This window comes from Pelophylax lessonae (genome assembly GCF_965119305.1).
Source record: "Pelophylax lessonae genome assembly, chromosome: 10".
Classification (NCBI taxonomy): domain Eukaryota; kingdom Metazoa; phylum Chordata; class Amphibia; order Anura; family Ranidae; genus Pelophylax; species Pelophylax lessonae.
The window spans coordinates 16,337,167-16,361,098 of NC_138777.1; the positions used below are offsets into that span (position 1 = coordinate 16,337,167).

A 23,932-nucleotide genomic window follows, 5' to 3' on the forward strand; every position below is an offset into this window, starting at 1 on the left:
AGAAAGGAATAAAGTTAGTAGATAATCAGTTCAAGTGGACCTCAAATATTCAATGTAGTTGAGAGAACACAAAAACCCCCTGTTTGTGCTCAGAGGAGCCTCACCGGAGCCAATGCCTCCAGTATAAATGAGGAGTGACCTTCCTCATCTATGAATCATCAATGAGTCAAAGCAAGCGCCTCAATCATAAATGTTCCAGATTAAATTAATCAACACCATTATGACTTAGGAAATGGGATAAATACCCACTCACTGAAAGTTTCCTTCAGAAAGATTACACAGAGTACACATCCCTCCCATTACAGTTGCAGCTATTGGGGGTCCTCTTCACAAAAACCACTGGCCCCTTTACCTCCCTCCATCCTTCTATTTGCAGGAAGGGTTGAACAGTGCAATATTGCGCCCCCTAGCAGTCATTCCAGGCCCTTCAGAATGGCAGCGTTTTAACAGCCAAGAGCAGTCACTACAGACAACATTATTTCTCAGGGACTCTGTTGGTGGGCTCTCTGTATTCCTAGGTCTGTACAGCTTCTATGTCCATTATAAAGGCTCCTACCATCCCTCCTTGAATTGTGTTTGTTTTATATTGTAAAACAGGGGTGTTACTATAGGGGTTACAATTGCAACCGGGCCCCATGCTCCAGGGGGCCTCTGTGGCTCCCCTGTACACCTGGATAGGAGGGGCGGCAGGGGCAGCATGTAGAGAAATCACTGTCCTCCTTTTTCCTCCTGTAGCGGCAGGAGGAAAATGGAGGAGATTGGTTCTTCTGTATGCTGTCCCCACCACTCCTCCTATCCAGTTCACTTGTGTTCTGCTGTCTCTGGGCCCCTGTGTGCTCCCCTGGTCCCCCCCCCACGCTCCCTTCCCTCTCCTGCCGGCTGCTGCAGGGGATGTGTCACAATAGAGAACCAGCAAGGGGTCGGTAAATATGTAATTTACCAGCTCCTTACTTTTCTGAATGGACAGAGTCATAGTCAGTGACATTGTAAAAAAATAAAATAAAATTATAAAAAATAATAAAATTAAAATGCCAAAAAATGAGAACTACTGACACCAGTGGATGAACTTCCAGGATCGCAAAGGTCACACTTGCAACCGGGCCCTGGCATTGTGGTGGGGAGTCCCCAAGATGGCAGGAAGGGGGCCCACTGCAGAACTTGTGAAAGGTTCCCGCTGCGGGACCGTAATAAAGGGCCCTGCAATGAGAGTAAAGGGCCCCAGGATCAGTGGGAAGAGCCCCAGGCTTGAAGGGAAGGGCCCCGTCCAGGGGTCCGGGGGGCCCTTCATGGTTTCTTGCATCGGGCCCTGAAGGTTCTAGTTACACCTCTGTTGTGTAATATTATATTTAGGCAACAGGAAGAACTGGAACACACAAAAGTGGTCAAGAACAATCAGGTGGACAAGAACTGGGAAACATGGCAGGGAAATCTCATGTTGGAGTGCCCAAGACTTATAGGAAGCCATACTCATCCTAATGACAAGTTGACAACTTGTCCTATACTCATCCTAATGACAACTTGTCCCATTTATTTACATCAACTGACATCTTCTACATTTACACAAATATCTAAATTATGATTGAAAAGGGAATATATTGTATTTCATGCATACCCTGGCATGGGGGAGCATTGATGGAAAGATTTCCTGAACAGGAGAAGAGAACATTTTTACGAAAAGTTGTCGGCTTTTACCACCGCATGGAAAGAGTTCAAAATTAAGTACAGAATAAAGTATCACAATTCTTTATTCACAATGCTGTTTACTTCTTCCCTCCAGAATATGCCGCGAAGACGAGTGAGTGTCGCCGTAGTCCCGAAATTTAACTTGCTGAACATGTCTGGACAGTCCCCAAACTCATCCCCTATCTCCGCACTGTCTTCTCTAGTAAGTGCTCCCCAAATTCAGTTGGCTGTGTGTGATATCTGTGACACCTGATACAATTATCTTTATTGAATGCATATTCTGATATACTTACCATTCTCTGTTCCGTCTAGGCAGAATCACCCAACAGCAGGAACAGTCTACCCACCACCCCCACTCTTTCTCCTCTGTCAGAAAAGTAAGTTCTTCATTTCATCTCAGTGTAGATGTATACATGGCAGGGGAGGACTGGGCCGGGGGGCATTTGTCCTATAAACCAATACTATGTTGGGCTGGTGGCCCTTTGTGGAATACTGAGGCATGGGGAAGGTTTGGGACTTTGAATGAGACGCACGCAGGGATATGCCGTGCGTCTCCATCCCGATTCAATGTACATAAAAAGAGGGTTGGGACTTTGAGTGAGAGACACGACACGGCTTGCAGGAAAAAATGTCAAATTTATTCAAAAGTACATACATGTAAAAAACCATGCATAAAGGGTCATACATGAAATGGTTGTAACATACATGAAATGAAAACAGATCCAGTGTTCATGACAACCAAGTGACAAATATCCAGGAAATATACAATATTGCAACATTAAAAGAGTACAATTGTTCACAGTAGTAAAGTATATATATATAATAGTCGTAACATTATAGACTCGACGCGTTTCGTCGACTGAGTATGCCACTTCATCAGGAGTTGGTGTTAGATCTAAAAAATATATATGTAAATGTATATCAGGAAGAAGCAATTGATATTACATGAAGACTGGGGAGGGGAAGAGAGGCAATGGCCTCAAATACCCAACACTTACACTGTCATATGGTGGTAAATGATACTGGAAACGAGGGGAGGCCCCAGATGTCTCCCACGGGAGCTGAGGGCACACTTGGCAGGCAAACCAGGCTGAACACACCACACAGATGAGGAGTGTGGGCTGGGATGAGTGAAGTAGACATAATACATGTAGCAGCAAGAAGGAGATATCTATTAAAGTATAAATGGAAATTATATGTAGTAGTTGTATACAAAGTATGTTGAAATATATATGGTTAAAATACCATATTGCTGCTAACATGGTGAAAGTGAACAAAGTAAGAAACGGTGAGCGATGTGACACCAAGTGAGTATAAAAAATACTCAACCATTCAGATATTGATCAACTGACACATGTAGGGCAATAAATGGCTGCTCCTTGTTGAGACCTGCAACATCCCAGATAGCAAGTAATTGTGCTGCAAGTTTAAAAACGACTTGCAAGACTATTGCAAGACTTGCCAGGCTTCACAAGTTTATTGCACAATTGCAGCAAGTCCACATTGCATGACTCCAGATCAATGGCCAAGAAAGTCCAGGAAGCGCCAGGACCGTCTCCTACAGTTGATTCAGCTGCAGGATTGGGGCACCACCAGTGTAGAGCTTGCTCAGGAATGGCAGCAGACAAGTGTGAGTGGATCTGCATGCACAGTGAGGCGAAGATTTTTGGAGGATGGCCTGGCGTCAAGGAGGGCACCAAAGAAGCCACTTCTCCTTAAGAAAAACAGACTGATATTCTGCAAAAGGTACAGGGATTGGACTGCTGAGGACTGGAGTAAAGTCATTTTCTCTGATGAATCCCCTTTCGAATTATATGAGGTATCCAGAAAAAACCTTGACCGGAGAAGAAAAGATGAGCGCTACCATCAATCCTGTGTCATGCCAACAGTAAAGCATCCTGAGACCATGCGTGGGGTTGCTTCTCAGCCAAGAGAGAGGGCTCACTCACAATTTAGCCTAAGAACACAGCCATGAATATAGAATGGTCTTTAACCACTTTACCTCCGGAGGATTTTGCTGTCTTACGTCCAGGCCACTTTTTGCGATTCGGCGCGGTGCGAATTTAACTGACAATTGCGCGGTCGTGCGACGCCGTACCCAAACAAAATTTACGTCCTTTTTTCCCCACAAACAGAGCTTTCTTTTGGTGGTATTTGATCACCTGTACGATTTTTACTTTTTGCGCTATAAACAAAAAAATAGCGTTTATTTTGAAAAAATAACAATATTTTTAACATTTTTTTATTTGAAATTCCCCCCCCAAAAAAATGTAAAAATCTAAGTTTTTTAAAATTTTTGGCCAATTTGTTTTCTGCTACCTATGTTTGGTAAAAAAAAAATCACAATAAGCGTATTTTGATTGGTTTGCGCACAAGTTATTGCGTTTACTAACTAAGGGAAAGATTTCTGTCATTTTTGGTGGGTTCTTTTTTTAACGAGTAATGGCGGTGATCTGCGATTTTTTTTGAGGGACTGCGACATTGCGGCGGACAGATCGGACCCTTGACTGACATTTTTGACACTTTTGGGGGTACCAGTGACATTACTACAGTAATCAGTGCTATATATATGCACTGTTACTGTAAAAATGACACTGGCAGGGAAGGGGTTCATTTTATTGGAGAGGGAGGGGTTAATGTATGCCTGGTGCTTACTGACATGTGTGGGGGGAGGTGACTAAGTGACACAGGGACAGATCTCAGGTTCAGCTATGCTGAACACTGCAATCTATCACTCCTTGTCACTTGGGAGATCCACCCGCTCTGTTTACACAAGCGGGCGGATCTCCAAACTCGATTCCCCGACGATCGGGGAAGAGCAGCGGCGATCACCGCCGCTCCTCCCCTGGCCCGACTCCCGCTGTGACTGAAAACAGCGGGAGCGCGCCTACAGGGGGAGGAGTCCAGCGATGTAGGTCTACGTCGCTGGACGATAACGAACCACTTTGCCGCAGTACAGTCAATGTGACTGGTCGGCAAGTGGTTAAACATCCTCCGAGAGCAACTTATCCCAACCATCCAAGAACAGTTTGATGAGGAGCAATGCCTTTTTCAGCATGATGGAGCACCTTGCCATAAGGAAAATGTGATAACTAAGTGGCTTGGGGAACAAAACATCAACATTTTGGGTCCATGGCCAGGAAACTCCCCAGACCTTAATCCCATTGGGATGATTATGGAAGAATGGGCGGCCATCAGTCAGGATGTGGTCCAGAAGTTGATTGACAGCATGCCAGGATGAATCACAGTGTTCTTGAAAAGAAAGGACAACTGCAAATATTGACTCTTTGCATAAACTTAATGTAATTGTCAATAAAAGCGCCTTTGACACTTTTCAGTATATCATAGTAACATCTGACAAAATGATCTAAAAACACTGAAACAGCAGACTTTGTGAAAATTAATATTTGCGTCATTCTCAAAACATTTAGGGGGGTGGGATTTATACCAGCGCTATGGAGCCTTAGTACATTAATTGAACTATTTAGACTGGTGGTGTAAGCTGCCGCCAACCTACCTCTGAGGTAGTGTATAAGTGAAAAAATGCAGGGTTGTTGATGTCGGGGCACCACAATGTTAATAAAAATGTGTACACTGTGCGTTTTGATGAGCATAAAACTGAAAAAAATGGTAAAATATCATCCATTGAATCATAAAAGGTGCATGATAAAACCATATGGTGTCACCACTTACATATGAAAAGTGCTTAGTGCTATGTGCCAATGCACCAAGTGCTCAGTTATATGCCGTATAATGTTAGACCTGTGGATCTCCACTAGGTGCAAAGAAATGCTTACTGCACACTTTTGACAGGTAACTCGGTTCCCCTCAGGTGCTGCAACACAAATTAGCCTCCATTGCGTAGTATATAGTGTTAAAGTTTAACCACTTACCGCATACTAACGTACCGGTACGTCGGTACACTTTGCGGGGTTATACCGGGATGATGCCTCTGGTTAGAGGCATCATCCCGGTACCGTGGTCTGAAGCCAACGGTCGGCTTTCCGTCGGTAACAACCGATGCGGCTCGGGAGCCGCTCGATCGTTACCCGGGGGGCCGGGAGGGGACGTCCCCCCCCCCTCCCGCCGCCTTCCATGGCTTTGCTCGGGGCTCCCGTCCACCGGCTGGATGGAGTCCCGATGAATGCCGGAAACGGCATTGATCGGGTCTCCGATGACGTAACCTGGAGGCGGCGTCCATGACGTCACTTCCGGGTTACTGTGCTGCAAAAGGCCGCAGATTTGAAAAACGGCTGTATGCAAAAATGCCGTTTTCGGCGTTTTGCATACAGGGAAGTGTAGTAGAGGGGTTTGGGGTCTTTTAGACCCTCGATCCCTCCATAAAGTGTACCTGTCACTACATATTGGTGTCACAAGGGATGTTTACGTTGCTTGTGACAGCAATAAAAGTGATCAGATTTTTTTTTTAAAAAAAACCCGTAAAAAAGTTTAAAAAAAATAAAAAATAAATAGGAAAAAAAAAAAATTAGCTGCCCCCGTCACCGTTAGCTCACGCACAAAAAAAAACGTATACGCAAGTCGAGCCGCGAATGAAATCGCTGTTCAAACCACACATGTGAGGTATCGCCACGATCGCCAGAGCGTGGGCAATAATTTAAAAAAAAGAGCTACACTCTACCTCTAAACTGGTAACCGTTAAATACATTTAAAGCGTCACAGATTGAGATCTCTATTGACCGTAGTTTGTCGCCATCCCACGGGGGGGGGGCGCAATTTTAAACCGTAACATGTTGGGTATCTATTTACTCGGCGTGACATCATCTTTCACAATATATAAAAAAAATGGGCTAACTTTACTTTACTGAAATGTGATTTTTCAAATTTTTCCAAAAAAATGGTGTTTTAAAGACCGCTGCGCAAATACCGCGTGACAAAAAATTTTGCAATGACCGAAATTTTATTCTCCAGAGTCTTTGCGAAAAAAATATATATAATGTTTGGGGGTTCTAAGTAGTTTTCTAGGAAAAAATACTGGTTTTAACTTGTAAACAAAAAGTGTCCGAAATAGGGCTGGGGCTTAAGTGGTTAAATCAAGTACCGCATCCACTCACAGTTAGGGAGTTCACTTTCAGCGTGCAGGGTCCGCCGAACTGTGTTGCTTCCGCGTTCCACCGGTCTGAACCACCGCTACCGGAAGTGACGTACTGACGTACTAAGCCACGCCCTACACGTTTCGTCACTACGACGTCATCTGGAGCCTCAAAACATTTGGCCACAGCTGTAGACGTGCAGAGCTCTTGCTGTAGACTCACCACTGCAACTTTGCTCTTGCGAGAGACTTGCCACGCAAATTTGCTACAAATTGGAAAAGTATCAATTAGAACTTGTGCTTCAAGTGCTCTGCAAGTGTACAGCTTGCCAGCGAAAATGTGCAGCAAGTTACCAGACTTACAATCCAACGCTGCTGCAAATTTGTGGCAAGCTATCCTTGCTATCTGGGATCCGTGTCCGGCAATGGAAAGTCTTCCAGCCCCAGCTTCCTCTGAGGTGTCATTTGGCAGAATGCTGAGAGCTGCAAAGTAAGCGGATGCTGGAAGCAGGGGAGGACTGGGCCAGGGGGCAGGAGAGCAATTGCCCCCTGGGCCGCTCTGATGCTCTGTAAAAAGGCTGCACCACTTCTGCCACAGACATGCATAAAGTTTTCTGGTGAAGAGAGGTAAAAAAAACCCTGCTGCTGACCTACTGAGTGAGGGTTGAAGACAAGGACAGAGTGCAGGCCTCCACCCAGCATGGATGATGTAAACTGTGTCTGAGCAGAAGCTGGTTCCATGCCCCACTGGAGACTTTCCTCCAGTCCCAACCGAGCTGTCTCAGCTCCCCCAACAGCCCCTTGCTGGCCAGGTCGGGAACCCGGATTCAGCCGGTGAGTAGAGAGTACTTGAAACGGAGCTTCAGCCTGGAATGGGGGTCAGAGTGGGAGGAGGGTCGAATCGCTGCACCATGGGCCTCTGGTTTGAACTTGCCCCCTGGGCCAGAAGTTCCTAGTCAGCCCCTGGCTGGAAGATATGAAGAAGTGCATCACAATAAAATATGTAAAAAAATCTATCCCATAGTTTGTAAACACGATAAATTTTTGCGCAAACCAGTTAAAATACGCTTTTTGGGATTTTTTTTTTAAATCAAAAAAATGTATCAGAATACAAATTGGCCTAAACTGATAAAAAAAAATTTATTTTTTTACATTTTTTTATTGGGAATGTTTTATAGCAGAAAGTAGAAAATATAGAGTTTTTTTTTTTTGTTGATAGCTCAAAATCTAAAAACCGCACAGGTGATCAAATACCACCATAAGAAAACTCTATTTGTGGGAAAAAAGTACATTGTGTTTGGGTACAGCGTTTCACGACTGCGCAATTGTCAGTTAACCACTTGCCGACCGCCGCAAGTAGATATACTGCAGCGGTCAGCCCCGGCCAGGCAAAGTGATGTATATATACGTCACTAGCCTGTCACCGGCTTGTGAGCCAATAGCGGGCGAGTGCGCGCGCGCTGAGCGCGCGCCCGCGCCGGCTCTTTCACTAAGGAGTCAGTGCATGTGACCGGCGGACCCGATGTCCGCCGGTCACTCTGCGATCGTCGGTAGAGAGGGACAAAGGCAGGCGGCTAATGTAAACAAAGCCGCCTGTCATTCTCCCCTGTGTAAAAATGGAGATCAGACGGTTCTACTATGTAGGACCGTTGATCTCTGTTTTTACACTAGTAGCCATGTCCCATCACAGTTAGAAGCACGCCCCCTAGGACACACTTAACCCCTCCCTCTCCAATACAGTTAACCCCTTCCCTGCCAGTGTAATTTTACAGTAACAGTGCATATTTATAGCACTGATTACTGCAGTAATGTCACTGGTAACCCCAAAAGTGTCAAAAATGTCAGTCAAGAGTCCGATCTGTCCTTCACAATGTCGCAGTTCCGCAAAAAAAAACGCAGATCGCCGCCATTACTCGTTAAAAAAAAAACACCAAAAATGACAAAAATCTTTCCCTTCGTTAGTAAACGCGATAACTTTTGCGCAAACCAATCAAAATACGCTTTTTGCTTTTTTTTTTTTTTTTACCAAACATATGTAGCATAAAACAAATTGGCCGAAAATGTTAAAAAATTTTGATTTTTACATTTTTTTGGGGGGCAATTTCATATAAAAAAATTTGAAAAATATTGTTATTTTTGCAAAATTGACGCTCTTTTTTTTGTTTATAGCGCATGATCAAAAAATCGCACAGGTGATCAAATACCACCAAAAGAAAGCTCTGTTTGTGGAAAAAAAAGGACGTCAAATTCGTTTAGGTACAGCGTCGCACGACCGCGCAATTGTCCGTTAAATTCACGCAGTAAAAAATCGCAAAAAACCCCCTGGTCAGGAAGGGGGTAAAATCTTCCGGGGCTTAAGTGGTTAAAGTAATGTAGTGCCGCAAAAAATGGCCTGGTCATTAAGGGGGTAAAACCTTCTGGAGCTAAAGTGGTTAAAAAAAAATATATATATATATATAATCACGCCCTAATGAATATATCTTTTATATCTGCCTGGAATTCAGCTTTAAACATTACTCCTTGGTGTGATTTCAAGCAATTCAAAATTCTTTGTCTGCATCCTTCTGATAAATACTTTCCCGTGAAGTAATGCATAGTAGCCTGGGGCGATTAGCTGTAAATATAGCATTGGTTTTCCATGAAAAGAGATAATGGGCTGATTGTAGCCAGCGTGGTACCCTTCATGGCAGGATGGCGTTCCTCGCTGTCACTTTCCAAAGTTTAGATGAAAGTTCTCCATTGGAGAGAAGACACACCCTGCAGGGAAAGCATATTCTAATGGTTGTTTCCACTGGGAACACAGGATGCCAGGCACTCTGGAAATAAGGAGGACCCACCCAGCCCTCCCACGTATGCGGCGGGTCACCCTCGGATATCGGGGCAGGAAATTGTTGCTTGACCAAAGAAATAGACTTGCTGACATGACACAATCGATAGAACTGCCGAGGGCGAGATAAGCCTTCTGATTGCTGTAAATCTTAGAGGAAGGGGTCAAACGGACGGACGTCTTTCAAGGGCTGGGCGTTGACTGCTGCCATTCACTTATTATGAGGCTTTATGGCTTTAAATAGACAAACCGCAACAGCAAATGTTATTATCAGAGCAGTTTACTCCAGTTCCCTCACTATGAGTTCAAGAACAATACATACACATTACATAGAATCACTGCATCATTGGAAAAAAAAAAAAAAAAAAAATATATATATATATATATATATATATATATATATATATATATACAGTATCTCACCAAAATGAGTACACCCCTCACATTTTTATAAATATTTTATTTTATCTTTTCTTATGACAACACTGAAGAAATGACACTTTGCTACATTGTAAAGTAGTGAGTGTACAGCTTGTATAAGACTCGATTCACACTAGCGCGACTTGTCAGGCGACTTGTCAGCCTGACAAGTCGCGCTCCTTCGCGGTCCATTGACTGCTACAGGACCCGTTCTAATAGGAGCGACACAAGTCGCTCCGACTTAGAAAAAGGGTCCTGTACTACTTCAAGACGACCTCGGAGCGACTTGCATAGACTTCCATTATGTGAAGTCCATGCAAGTCGCTCCGAAGTCGTGGTGCATGGGAATGCACAAGTCGCCCCTGAAGTAGTACAGAGTCGTGCCGCCCCAGTGTGAACCGAGCCTTACAGTGTAAATTTGCTGTCCCCTCAAAATAACTCAACACACAGCCATTAATGTCTAAACCGCTGGCAATAAAAGTGAGTACACCCCTAAGTGAAAGTGTCCAAATTGGGCCCAAAGTGTCAATATTTTGTGTGGCCGCCATTATTTTCCAGCACTGCATGGAGTTCACCAGAGCTTCACAGGTTGTCACTGGAGTCCTCTTCCACTCCTCCATGATGACATCACGGAGCTGGTGGATGTTAGAGACCTTGCGCTCCTCCACCTTCCGTTTGAGGATGCTTCACAGATGGTCAATAGGGTTTAGGTCTGGAGACATGCTTGGCCAGTCAATCACCTTTTTCCTCAGCTTCTTTAGCAAGGCAGTGGTTGTCTTAGAGGTGTGGTTGGGGTCGTTATCATCAGGGCCAGATTAACATAGGGGCTATTGGAGCTGCAGCTCCAGGCCCCTACCTTAATATAGGCCCCGGGTTGGCCATATTCACTGTTACCGCTCTTCTGTCACTTGTAAACACAGAAGTCTGGCTTCTATGCTCGCTTCCCCAGGCAGCACCCTCAGAACCTCCCCACACAGCACGAAGGCCGGACAAGGAGGGACAGTTGCCGATGCATGGATGTGTTTATGGGCTTCAGAGACAGCATCCCATGTTGAATTAGGCATGCATGGCTGCACCCTTCCTCCTCTGGGTGCATGCCAAGGCACGGCCCTTAAGGCCCTTCAAAATCCTCAGCACCAAGCCCATGATGCTCTTAATCCGGCCCTGGTTATCATGTTGGAATACTGCCCTGCAGCCCAGTCTCTGAAGGGAGGGGACCATGCTCTGCTTCAGTATGTCACAGTACATGTTGGCATGCATGGTTCCCTCAATGAACTGTAACAGGTTGCCACTTGAGTCCTCTTCCACTCCTCCATGAGGACATCATGGAGCTGGTGGATGTTAGAGACCCACTAGCAATACTACTCCAGTTGGATTCCAAGATGTTGAACATAAAATGTAGGGAAGAACAAGAAGCCCTTCATGATGTAGTGTTCCAAACATTTTTCCACTAGTCTGGAACTCAGGTGGAACGTGGAATGGCTTCCCTGCTATATAGAAAAGCTCCTGTATATCGGTTTTCCTGTGTGTTTTTTTATTAATATTCGAAAGCAAAAAAACATTTAGAATCATACACTATGAAGGGCTTCTTGTTCTTCCCTACATTTTATTTGCAACATCTTGGAATCCAACTGGAGTGGTATTGCTAGTGGGGAGCATCTATTGGTATGAGGGACACCTCTTATGGATTGGATATGCATTTTTAGTTTTTTGATTCTACTTCTGGTGAGCAGGCATTTTATCTGCTGGTGGTGGAAGAAAACACCTATCACAACTCGCGGTTTCTTTGGAGGAGTCGGAGAATCATTTATGATCACGTCATCACTATTGGAGCACTTTGGTGTTGATGGACAATTCCTTTCTTTATATTTATTTACACATTTATTACATTTATTACATTTTACTTTATTTTATTTAGTTTTTTTTTCAGTTTGAGAGCGCGGTTTATTATTAATAGCAGTATTCTCCTTTCACTATTTTGGCCTAATATGGCTTAAAAACAGCTGCTTCACTTGTTTAATTAAGTTTCAAAATTCACAGTGATTTATTGATTGTTCAGATTAAATCCAGCGTGCGCAGGTAGAGGATATGGGTTTACACTTTAATAAACTACTCACTCGATAATTGATTTATCAATAATTGGAGCAGCAGCGGTCTAGTAGAACACTTTCAACACCCCCTTCTGTGGCGCTGTTAATTTGGTATATTATAGCTAATTAGTGTCTTAATCTGTTGGTCCAGTGCAAAGTCTGGCGTGGAGATGGAAGGATGTGAGGTCCGAACGCCATCGCTGATAGTGAACTCTTCCGAGGAGATCAGCGCTGAGATAAAGGCAAAGATTGAAGAAGATGCTTATAACAAAGGGTAGGTGATGTCACTAATCAGGTATCGGAAGCAGATTCCTTTTCTAGTACTCGAGAGTCATGTGATCACCGATAGGCGCTGTGAAAACAGGTAGAAACTGGCTTTTTTTTTTTTAATAAAGAAAAGGCACTAGGATACAGAGTGTAATCTAACAGAGGGGATGGTGTAAACATAACATAGTGGCTTAACAACCATTATAAGTCGGGTTAACAGCTTTGTTACTAATAATTATGTCTATCCTAATCATACAGACAGAGGCGAAAATAGAACCTTCAGGGCCCCCGTGCAAGAAACCATGAAGGGCCCACTGACCCCTAACTAGGGGCCCTTTCCACTGATCCCAGGGCCCTATACTCCTGTCGTAGGGCCCTTTATTTTGATCCCTCAGCAGGATCCTTTCACATGTTCTCCAGCGGGCCCACGATGGTGTGACCTTTGCAACCCTAATAGTTCTGCCACTGGTGTCAGTAATCGTTGTTTAATTTTGTTATTTTTGTTTGTTTTTTTACCATTTTATTATTTTTCTTAAAATTGTATTTTTTTATTTTTACCAATTCTTTAGGAGCCCTGGTAGGGGGCTTTGGTGATACAGTCAGGTCCATAAATATTGGGACATCGACACAATTCTAATCTTTTTGGCTCTATACACCACCACAATGGATTTGAAATGAAACAAACAAGATGTGCTTTAACTGCAGACTTTCAGCTTTAATGAGGGTATTTACATCCAATCAGGTGAACGGTGTAGGAATTGCAACAGTTTGTATATGTGCCTCCCACTTTTTAAGGTACCAAAAGTAATGGGACAGATTAACAATCATAAATCAAACTTTCACTTTTTAATACTTGGTTGCAAATCCTTTGCAGTCAATTACAGCCTGAAGTCTGGAACGCATAGACATCACCAGACGCTGGGTTTCATCCCTGGTGATGCTCTGCCAGGCCTCTACTGCAACTGTCTTCAGTTCCTGCTTGTTCTTGGGGCATTTTCCCTTCAGTTTTGTGTTCAGCAAGTGAAATGCATGCTCAATCGGATTTAGGTCAGGTGATTGACTTACCCTTAAAAAACTCTTTGGTTGCTTTCACAGTATGCTTCGGGTCATTGTCCATGCACTGTAAGGTACTGAAGCATTCGGTTGAATATGAGCATGTTTTTGAGGCTCACCAATGGTTTACATCTTGTGGTGATCCCTCTGTATTCTCTCTGGTGAAGTCTTCTCTTGATTGTTGACTTTGACACACATACACCTACCTCCTGGAGAGTGATCTTGATCTGGCCAACTTTTTCTTCACCAGGGAAAGAATTCTTCTGTCATCCACCACAGTTGTTTTCCGTGGTCTTCTGGGTCTTTTGATGTTGCTGAGCTCACCGGTGCGTTCTTTCTTTTTAACGATGTTCCAAACAGTTGATTTGGCCACACCTAATGTTTTTGCTATCTCTCTGATGGGTTTGTTTTGTTTTTTCAGCCTAATGATGGCTTGCTTCACTGATAGTGACAGCTCTTTGGATCTCATATTGAGAGTTGACAGCAAAAGATTCCAAATGCAAATAGCACACTTGAAATGAACTCTGGACCTTTTATCTGCTCCTTGTAAATGGGATAATGAGGGAATAACACACACCTGGCCATGGAACAGCTGAGCAGCCAATTGTCCCATTACTTTTGGTCCCTTAAAAAGTGGGAGGCACATATACAAACTGTTGTAATTCCTACACCGTTCACCTGATTTGGATGTAAATACCCTCAAATTAAAGCTGAAAGTTTTTTATTGTTTTTTTGTTTTTCATATAAAATCCATTGTGGTGTTGTATAGAGCCAAAAAGATTAGAATTGTGTCGATGTCCCAATATTTATGGACCTGACTGTATATCAGGGGTCCAAACAGACCTCTGATGTTTCACCTTTGAAATAGAGAAAAGAAGATTGAGGAAACTCAATCTCCATCTCTGCGTCCTCAGCTGAACAGAATCAATAAACAGGAATAAATCTGCACAGAGCTTCCTGTTCATTCACAAACTCTTTAGCAGGGTTTCTCAACCAGGGTTTCATGGAACCCTAGGGTTCCTCCTGAGGTTGTTAGGAGTTCCTTGAGGAATGGGCAATTTCTGCCTCTCCGATAAGTTTCCAGTGACACCATTATTCCTTTTAGCTATCTGTAAGGGGGTAATTCTTCCCAATGATGACAAGAGTCAGGAGCATTCTTCCCACTGACTGTCACACTAATGTGTCGTGAGTTGTAGATTTTTTATTTTTAGCAGGGGTTCCCCCGACAGGGCCGGCCTTAGGTGTTCAGGCGCCCTGTGCGAGCTAATCCTGTGGCGCCCCCACCACGCGCGTGACCCCCCCCCCCCCCCCGCACATTTTCTTGCACTTTTTTGCACTTTATTTGACTTTTCTTTTTTATGATCACTAATAACTTAGCCCCCCTTACATTAGAGACCCCTCACAGAGCCCCCCTTACATCAAATACCCCTTTACATTAGAGATCCCCACAGAGCCCCCCCCTTACATCAAAGACCCCCTTACATTAGAGACCCCCACAGAGCCCCCCCCTTACATCAGAGACCCCCACACAGAGCACCCCTTACATCAGAGACCCCCCCACATAGAGCCCCCCTTACATCAGAGACCCCCCCACATAGAGCCCCCCTTACATCAGAGACCCCCACACTGAACCTCCAGGAAGCGATCGACGCTTACCTCCCGCTGTGCGCCCTGATCATCTGCGAGCTGTGATGACCGCACGGCGCCCCTGTTGCCCATGGCGCCCTGTGCGGCCGCACAGCTCGCACACCCCAAAGGCCGGCCCTGTCCCCCGAGACCAGAAATGTATTTCAAGGGTTCCTCTGCATTGTAAAGGTTGAGAAAGGCTGCTCTATAGTAACGCTTCTTACTTTTCATAGCTGGATAATAATAATGGATTCCAGGCAGAAGCAACGTACCATCGTTGTGTTCCACTCGCTGGCGATTTGTGTCAGTGGTTGATGATCTCCCACTGAATGGTTTGTCTTCATTGCCGGTTCCAATTCTTTAAACTTCTTCATCCATCAGCACATTGCTCTTGTCAATGGTGTCATATCCGTAAACATTCAGTAGCCTTATGTGGACGTTGGAGAACTTAACCACTTACCGCAAAGTGACGTATATTTACGTCGGCAGATTTTGCGGGGTTATACCGGGATGATGCCTCTAGCTAGAGGCACCATCCCGGTACCGTGGTTTAGAGCCAACGGTCGGCTTTTCGTCGGTAACGACCGATGCTCGGGAGCCGCTCGATCGTTACCCAGGTGAGCGGGAGGGGGCGTTCCCCCCCTCCCGTCGCTTCCGTGACTTTGCCCGGGCCTCTCGTCTTACCGGGAGACCCAGCCGGCGCGTCCGCCAGCTGGATGGAGTCCTGATCTAAGCCGGAAGCGGCTTAGATCGGGTCTCCGATGACGTAACCCGGAGGCGGCGTCCATGACGTCACTCTCGGGTTATTCTGCTGCAAAAGGCGGCAGATTTAAAAAACGGCTGTATGCAAAAATGCCGTTTTCAGCCTTTTGCATACATGAAAGTGTAGTGGGGGGGTTTGGGGTCTTTTAGACCCTCGATCCCTCCATAAAGAGTACCTGTCACTACATATTGGTGTCACAAGGGATGTTTACATTGCTTGTGACAGCAATAAAAGTGATCAGATTTTTAAAAAAAAAAAACAGTAATAAAGTTAAAAAAAAATAAAATAAATAGGAAAAAAATATATATATTTTAGCAGCCCCCGTCGCCGTTAGCTCGCGCACGAAAGAAAACGTATATGGAAGTCAAGCCGCAAATGAAAACGCTGTTCAAACCACACATGTGAGGTATCGCCGCGATCACCAGAACGTGAGCAATAATTGAAAAAAAAAGAGCTACACTCTAACTCTAAACTGGTAACCGTTAAAAAATGTTAAAGCGTCGCCTATTGAGATTTCTATTGACCGTAGTTTGTCGCCATTCCATGGGTGTGCGCAATTTTAAACCGTAACATGTTGGGTATCTATTTACTCGGCGTGACATCATCTTTCACAATATACAAAAAAAATGGGCTAACTTTACTGTTTAGTATTTTTTAAATGCAGTGAAATGTGATTTTTCGTAATTTTTCCAACAAAATGGCGTTTTAAAGACCGCTGTGCAAATACCGCGTGACAAAAAATATTGCAATGACCGACATTTTATTCTCCAGAGTCTTTGCAAAAAAAAAAAAATATATATATATATATATATATATATATATATATATATATATATATATATATATATATATATATATATATATAATGTTTGGGGGTTCTAAGTAGTTTTCTAGGAAAAAATACTGATTTTAACTTGTAAACAAAAAGTTTCCGAAATAGGCCTGGGGCTTAAGTGGTTATGGTTAATGATTGACAACACATTGCTTCTGCTTGGAATCCATCATTTACTTACAATGAAAAAAAAGAGGAGTTACTATAGAGGAAGAGTTCATCAATGTGAAAATTGAATGACCTATGTAAGTTAATGAAAACGTTATGCCCACTTTTGTTTTACTTTCGGAACAGACCTCTTTGTTTTCTATGAATAACATCCTAGGTTCCATTCTGAATATTTATCTAATATCATTGGTAGAGATGTGTCTGTACTTGAGGTTCCTCACCGACTAATAGGATGCAGCTTACCCTACCCTGTAATGATGGCGCTTTGGTAACAATGTTCTTCCTCTAAGGTTTCAAGAAGGTCTGAAGAAGGTTCAGGGTCTTCAGGAATTTAAGGAGGAGGAAGAGGAGAAGGTGAATGAAAGTCCAACTGAGTATGAGGAGGAAGAGAAGGAAGAATTCACAAAGCTGAAGAGCAGGTGAGACCACGGGGCACAAGGATAAATACTGGTCAGGAAAGATGTGGCCTTCAGCCTAGGTTTCATTATTCTCTAGTCTTAAGCCTAGTACACACGCAACGATTATCGGCCGACCGATTGTCCGTCTTTTGTCCAGAGTGGTGTTTTGTTGGTTGGAATGTGCCTAGACTGCACACGAATTTTCTCGCCTGACAAAATTCTACTTCAGAAGTGATGTCATGTGTTGGTTTGCTTTCATTGTGTTCTTTCTTCTCTGAGCATGCCCAGACTTGCTCATAAGATTTTTCCCTGTCGAAATCTATACTGACTGCACGAAAATCGGACGTGTTTTGACAGCGGACAAAAATTTTATAGCCTGCACACCAGATTTTTTTTGGCCGAAAAGTCGGAGTCGGTTGTTGGAAGCATCATACTAACAAGCCGAAAATTGGCAGATCGGTCGTCGGACGAAAATTCCCTGCCAATTTTCGACGCGTGTGTACGAGGCTTTAGACTGATTTACTACAGAAAATTAATATTGAAATAGGGTTGATTGATGATCATTTGGCATGAAAACCAATCTTTTTTTATTTGAATGCTCCCGAATGCGCAAGGTCCCAAGGATGTCACATAAAGGGCATATTTAGTATTTAGGGTATGTTACAGGGCTTAGCCTTGGGATTGAGTAAAAGGGGAACTACATTGCATTAGAGCAACCCAAACCAAAAATGCTATTTCCTTAATTTTTAATATTCAATACAAACTCCCCCATCCATCAATGCTTTGTATTGAGAAATTGCTTTGAAAAACACCCCCTAGCATTTCTGGCCATGGCCATCTTGAGTAAGGGCAGATGATTCATGTAGCATTTACTTCCTGGAATCTATTTGCCGCTAGCTCAGGTATTCAGGCAGGAGGGTTTGCTTAGCTGAGAACCCCCCCCCCCCCCCAAAGACTCCTGGGATGCATGGCATCATTTGCCTAGGCCTGGAAACCAGGAAGTAACTGTAATGTAAATGTAAAATAAAGTTGTTGTTAAAACAAGTAAATATGATATACTTTGCTACACTATATTACCAAAATATTGGCATGCCTGCCCGTTACACGCACATGAACTTTAATGGCTTCCCAGTCTTAGTCCGTAGGGTTCAATATTGAGTTGGCCCACCCTTTGCAGCTATAACAGCTTCAACTCTTCTGGGAAGGCTGTCCACAAGGTTTAGGAGTGTGTCTATGGGAATGTTTGACCATTCTTCCAGAAGTGCATTTGTGAGGTCAGGTACTGTTGTTGGACAAAGGCCTGGCTCGCAGTCTCCGCTCTAATTCACCCCAAAGGTGTTCTATCGGGTTGAGGTCAGGACTCTGTGCAGGTCAGTCAACTTCCTCCACCCCAAACTTGCTCATCCATGTCTTTATGGACCTTGCTTTGTGCACTGGTGTGCAGTTATGTTGGAACAGGAAGGGGCCATCCCCAAACTGTTCCTACAAAGTTGGGAGCAGGAAATTTTCTAATATGTCTTGGTATGCTGACACCTTAAGAGTTCCCTTCACTGGAGCTAAGGGGCCAAGCCCAACCCTTGAAAAACAACCCCACACCATAATCCCCCCTCCACCAAATGATTTGGACCAGTGCACAAAGCAAGGACTTTAGGACATGGATGAGTGAGTTTGGGGTGGAGGAACTTGACTGGCCTGCACAGAGTCCTGACCTCAACCCGATAAAACACCTTTGGGATGAATTATAGCGGAGACTGCGAGCCAGGCCTTCTCGTCCAACATTAGCACCTGACCTCACAAATGCGCTTCTGAAAAAATGGTCACCATTCCCAATGACACACTCCTAAGCCTTGTGGACAGCCTTCCCAGAAGAGTTGGAACTGTGTGTGAACATATGGACTTTGTATGCACATGTATAATGGAATATCAAATTGTATTAATACAACAAGGACATACAGTTGTTTTTAAAAAGGGAAGGAAAAGAGGGTCATGAGTAATTACATGAACATAGTATAAAACCATAAACCCTAATAAGGACCACGGTCTTTAAACTATGGCCCTCCAGTTGTTCGGGAACTATAATTCCCATCATTCCTAGTCAAGTCTGTGAATGTCAGAGTTTTACAATGCCTCATGGGAGTTGTAGTTCCGCAACAGCTGGAGGGCCGAAGTTTGAGGATCCCTGCCCTAAGGGGATAATGATAAATACCAAAAGCCCCTCTGGGAATATTGGCGTAGCCGTGATGCTAGATAGTGGCAGTTGCAGTGTTAGCTCGCAACCGCGAACCGCTGAGAGTCTGTACCAGCCGCTCCCCGCCTCTCCGCAGCCCAGCACTCCAGTGGGCGAGGAGGGGGCAGAGCAGAGAGGTGGTGACTGTCAGTAGCTCTCTGCTCAGGGGGATGTGAGAATCGAGCGATTGGATGTAAGTATGATTCTAAAATAAAAAAAACTTTCTCATTCTTCTCTTTTAAAAGCTTGTTTAGCGGGTTCAATTAGGGTTCAGGTAGGGAGGGGGTTGTTTTTTAACCACTTGCTGACCGCCGCACGACTATATATGGCGGCGGTCAGCCCCTCCCAGGCAAAGTGACGTACCGGTACGTCACTAGCATGGGAGCCAATAGGGGGCAAGCGCGCGCCGCCGGAGGCGCGCTCCCGACCCCGCTCGTTCCCGAAGCAGCCCGCACGTGTGACCGGCGCACCCGATGTCCGCCGGTCACTCACGATCGTCGGGTGGAGAGGGAGAAAGGCAGACGGCTAATGTAAACAAAGCCGCCTGTCATTCTCCCCTGTGTAAAAGCACTGATCATATGGTCCTGCTATGTAGGACCGTTGATCTCTGCTGTTACACACACAGCCACATCCAATCACAGTTAGAAGCACGCCCCTAGGGACACACTTAACCCCTCCCTCTCCAATAAAGTTAACCCCTTCCCTGCCAGTGTCATTTTTACAGTGACAGTGCATATGTATAGCACTGATTACTGTTGTAATGTCACTGGTACCCCCAAAAGTGTCAAAAATGTCAGTCAAGGGTCCGATCTGTCCGCCGCAATGTCGCAGTCCCGCAAAAAAAATCGCAGATCGCCGCCATTACTCGTTAAAAAATAAAAACAATAAAAATGACAAAAATCTTTCCCTTAGTTAGTAAACGCAATAACTTTTGCGCAAACCAATCAAAATATGCTTTTTGCAATTTTTTTTTTTTTTTTTACCAAACATATGTAACAGAAAACAAATTGGCCTAAAATGTTAAAAAATTTTGATTTTTACATTTTTTTGGGGGAATTTCATATAAAAAAATGTGAAAAATATTGTTATTTTTGCAAAATTGTCGCTATTTTTTTGTTTATAGCGCATGATCAAAAAATCGCACAGGTGATCAAATACCACCAAAAGAAAGCTCTGTTTGTGGGAAAAAAAAGACGTCAAATTCGTTTAGGTACAGCGTCGCACGACCGCGCAATTTTCCGTTAAAGTCACGCAGTGCCGAATCGCAAAATACCCCCTGGTCAGGAAGGGGGTAAAATCTTCCGGGGCTTAAGTGGTTAAAAGCTTGTTTAGCGGGTTAAATTAGGGTTCAGGTAGGGAGGGGCTTACTTTTTAAAGGTGGTGTTATTGTCAGAAACTGTTAAATGCCTAGATGACTAGATGAAATGATATTGATCTAGAGCCATAAGCAGTTGACCTGCAGAGCGTAAGGCAATATTTCTTGATGTCTTCCAGTAAAATCGAGGAGTGCATTGACTATATCCACATGCTGTACCCCAAGCTACTGAACCACTGGAGCGCCCTCTCCATCGTAGCGGCTGCCATTGTATTTCTGGCTGTCCTGCTTAGCATTTACAACGCTGTTTCAACTTGCACTGAACTGCCAGATGGAGGACACAACAAAGCCACATGTTCCTTGTCCCAAAAATACTCCTGGTGGACCTCAGGATCTCCACACAAGCAACGTAGACAATAGAGGGCCTTTATGACGGTGGTACATACATTGGTCCTGTCAATCACAGGGATGGCACATAACTGTGGAACCCTACGGCTATTCAAGTGGCTTAATGGAAAAATACTACGTTGACTTTTGGACAATTTCAGGACACAAGTGAGAAAAGTTTGACAATTCCCAAATTTTGGATTTGGGTCCACTGGATGGTATTGTGTTTCAGTACAAGGGCATTGAATAGAGGTGAGCAGCAGAGCAAGCTATAGGGTCTTGGTCCTGTAATACAGGGGTCACCCGAAGTATAGTGATACTGAATGCAGTACATTGGGATATGTGTACTGTTTCTTACATTTTTTTGGGGAGCATTGATCCCCTTTTGCAGACTCTTTTGTAATTGTACCTTGGGAATCATTAAGCAGACTTTTCACAGCAATGTAAGTTCCTATAGGAGAGGAAAAATATTTAAATATGTATGAATATAGAATAAAGGGGCCTTAATGCTGGTTATAATAAAGTGGTTTTATTAGCCATAAAGAATAAATATGTGGAAGTTTCAGGATCTGGCCCACAGGGTGGACTGGCCCAAGACCAGGGGCTAACTGGCAACTTTTGGCCCAGGGGGCAAGTACAAACCAGAGGCCCATGGTGCAGCGCCTCGGCCCCCCCCCCCTTTCCCTCTTCCCGGCCTCCTCCTGACCCCCATTCCAGGCTAAAACTCTGCTCCAGGTACTCTCTACTCACAGGCCGAAATTAGGTTCCTGACCTGGCCAGCAGGGGGCCGTTGGAGGGAGCTGGGACAGCTCTGTTGGGGCTCCAGTGGGTCATGGAACCGGCCTCTGCTCAGACACAGTTTACACCATCCATGCTGGGGGGGAGGGGGGAGTCCTGCGTTCTGTCCTTTTCTTCAACCTGCACTCAGTAGGTCACCAATGGGGACATTTTACATCTCTTCACCAGGAATCATTTAGGTATGTCTGTGACAGAAATGCTGCAGCCTTTTTACGGGGCATCAGAGCGGCCCAGGGGGGCAATTTCCCCCCTGCTCCCCTGGCCCGGTTCTCCCTGCCCAAGACATTGTGCTGTCTGGGTCCAAGATTGAAATGCTGCCCCACCCCCCTAAAAAAAATCCCGCTTACCAAAAGGTCCCCACATCCATCATATATAAATATAACATTTAGAAAATATTTTATATATTGTTATCTTCTTCCATAACTCACCTCCGGACCGGTCCACCCACTTTCTGTCCTCAGCCCTTCTGTCACTCCTGTCTGTCGCGAGCACCACCCTAGAAGATCCAGTCTGCCCTGCGTGAGATGGAATGCGCTGATGTCTGACGTCATTGCGCACACCACGATCACACGACGTCATTGCGCACACACTGTCTCATACGTACAGGTGGCACTATGAGATTGGGGAAATGCTGCCCGTAACGTGCCGCAACTGCTGCAAAAAAATCTTGTGCATCAAAGTGCCGCCCCTCTCAAAGTGCCGCCTGGGTCCAATGGACCCAGCGGGCCCACGTTAGGGCAAGCCGTGCCCACTGGCTTTAGTTTGGAGACCTGCCATGGAAAATTATAGCTTTTTACCTACTATAGCAGTGATAGCGAACCTTGGCATCCCAGATGTTTTGGAACTACATTTCCCATAATGCTCATGCACTCTGCAGTGCAGTTGAGCATCATGGGAAATGTAGTTCCAAAACATCTGGGGTACCAAGGTTCGCCATCACTGTCCTAGACTAAAATGGCAGAAAACATAGAACCGGTAGGTTGCAAAGCAGTGTTACATCAATGTCAAAGCCTTATTTTCGCGCACAAGTACCGGAATGTGTACACGTGTATTAGTGAAACATAAAATGCCTTTTCCTTTGGGTTTACTGGCCCTTTAAATGTATTATGGATAAAATAGGCACACTATCCACATTCTTCGCCCCTAGCAGAGTTCACTTCCTCCTGGTCTCTGCTGGTGATTGGTTGTCCCTGGCTTTAATATTGATTGGACCCTGGGCAAATATTCTCTTGGGCCCTGCAAAATCCACTTATTACCTATTTTGCAGGCAGTGCGGGCTTAAGGGGCAGCTACATTGGGCCCCACAACAATGACTGGGCCCAGGGCAGCTGCCCCTTTTGCCCTGTGGAAAAAACGGCCCTGGTCCCTGGGTTTTAAAGCTGATCTCCACACAGATGAACACAAGGCTGAAATACATATATGGAAGCTGTTTTACCTGCAGAAGGATTTGTATTTCTGTCTATCCAGCAATGAGATTTTACACTGCTCTGGCACTGAGTGCAGCTAGGTTGGTGACTTGACATTTCTTTCTCTGTAGTTACGTAATACAGCCTGGTCAACTCCCCGCCTCCAGACTGTGATTGGACAGTGAAAGAGCAGAAGCCCACTAATGAGCTGATATCTCATCTTACTCTTCCATACCTCCCAATTTTTTGAGATGGGAACAAAGGAAAAGTATGTAGGCATAGGCCACACCCCCTGCGAGGAGAATTATACATAAAAAAGTTAAACCCACAAGTGCTTTTTTTCTTACTACTACTCTTCCTTTATAGTGGCTTTTGAAATTTACAAGTACAGCAATTTAGAAGTTTGATTTAGCACCGGGAAACACTTTTTGAAAGATAAAAAGTGCAATTTATATGCAACTATATAGATCAGACCAAAATGAGGGACAAATGGGGAGGAAAGAGGGACAGAGGGACTTTTTTTACAAATCTGGGACAGTCCCTCCAAATCCGGGACAGTCCCTCTAAATCCAGGACAGTCCCTCTAAATCCAGGACAGTCCCTCTAAATCCGGGACAGTCCC

The 23,932-nt window shown here is 44.5% G+C and overlaps 1 protein-coding gene across 2 annotated transcripts in view; it reads left to right on the plus strand.

The window, feature by feature from the left end:
- Positions 1 to 21,602, plus strand: part of IRAG1 (inositol 1,4,5-triphosphate receptor associated 1) — a 106,684-nt gene extending 85,082 nt beyond the window's left edge. For both annotated transcript variants that reach the window (XM_082270863.1, XM_082270864.1), the window contains exons 15-19: positions 1,778 to 1,885; positions 1,996 to 2,060; positions 12,222 to 12,344; positions 17,070 to 17,198; positions 20,899 to 21,602. In XM_082270863.1, the coding sequence (XP_082126989.1) occupies positions 1,778 to 1,885; positions 1,996 to 2,060; positions 12,222 to 12,344; positions 17,070 to 17,198; positions 20,899 to 21,139 (666 nt within the window). In that variant the 3' untranslated portion in view covers positions 21,140 to 21,602. The remainder of the gene's footprint in view (positions 1 to 1,777; positions 1,886 to 1,995; positions 2,061 to 12,221; positions 12,345 to 17,069; positions 17,199 to 20,898) is intronic.
- The last annotated feature ends 2,330 nt before the right edge of the window (positions 21,603 to 23,932 follow it).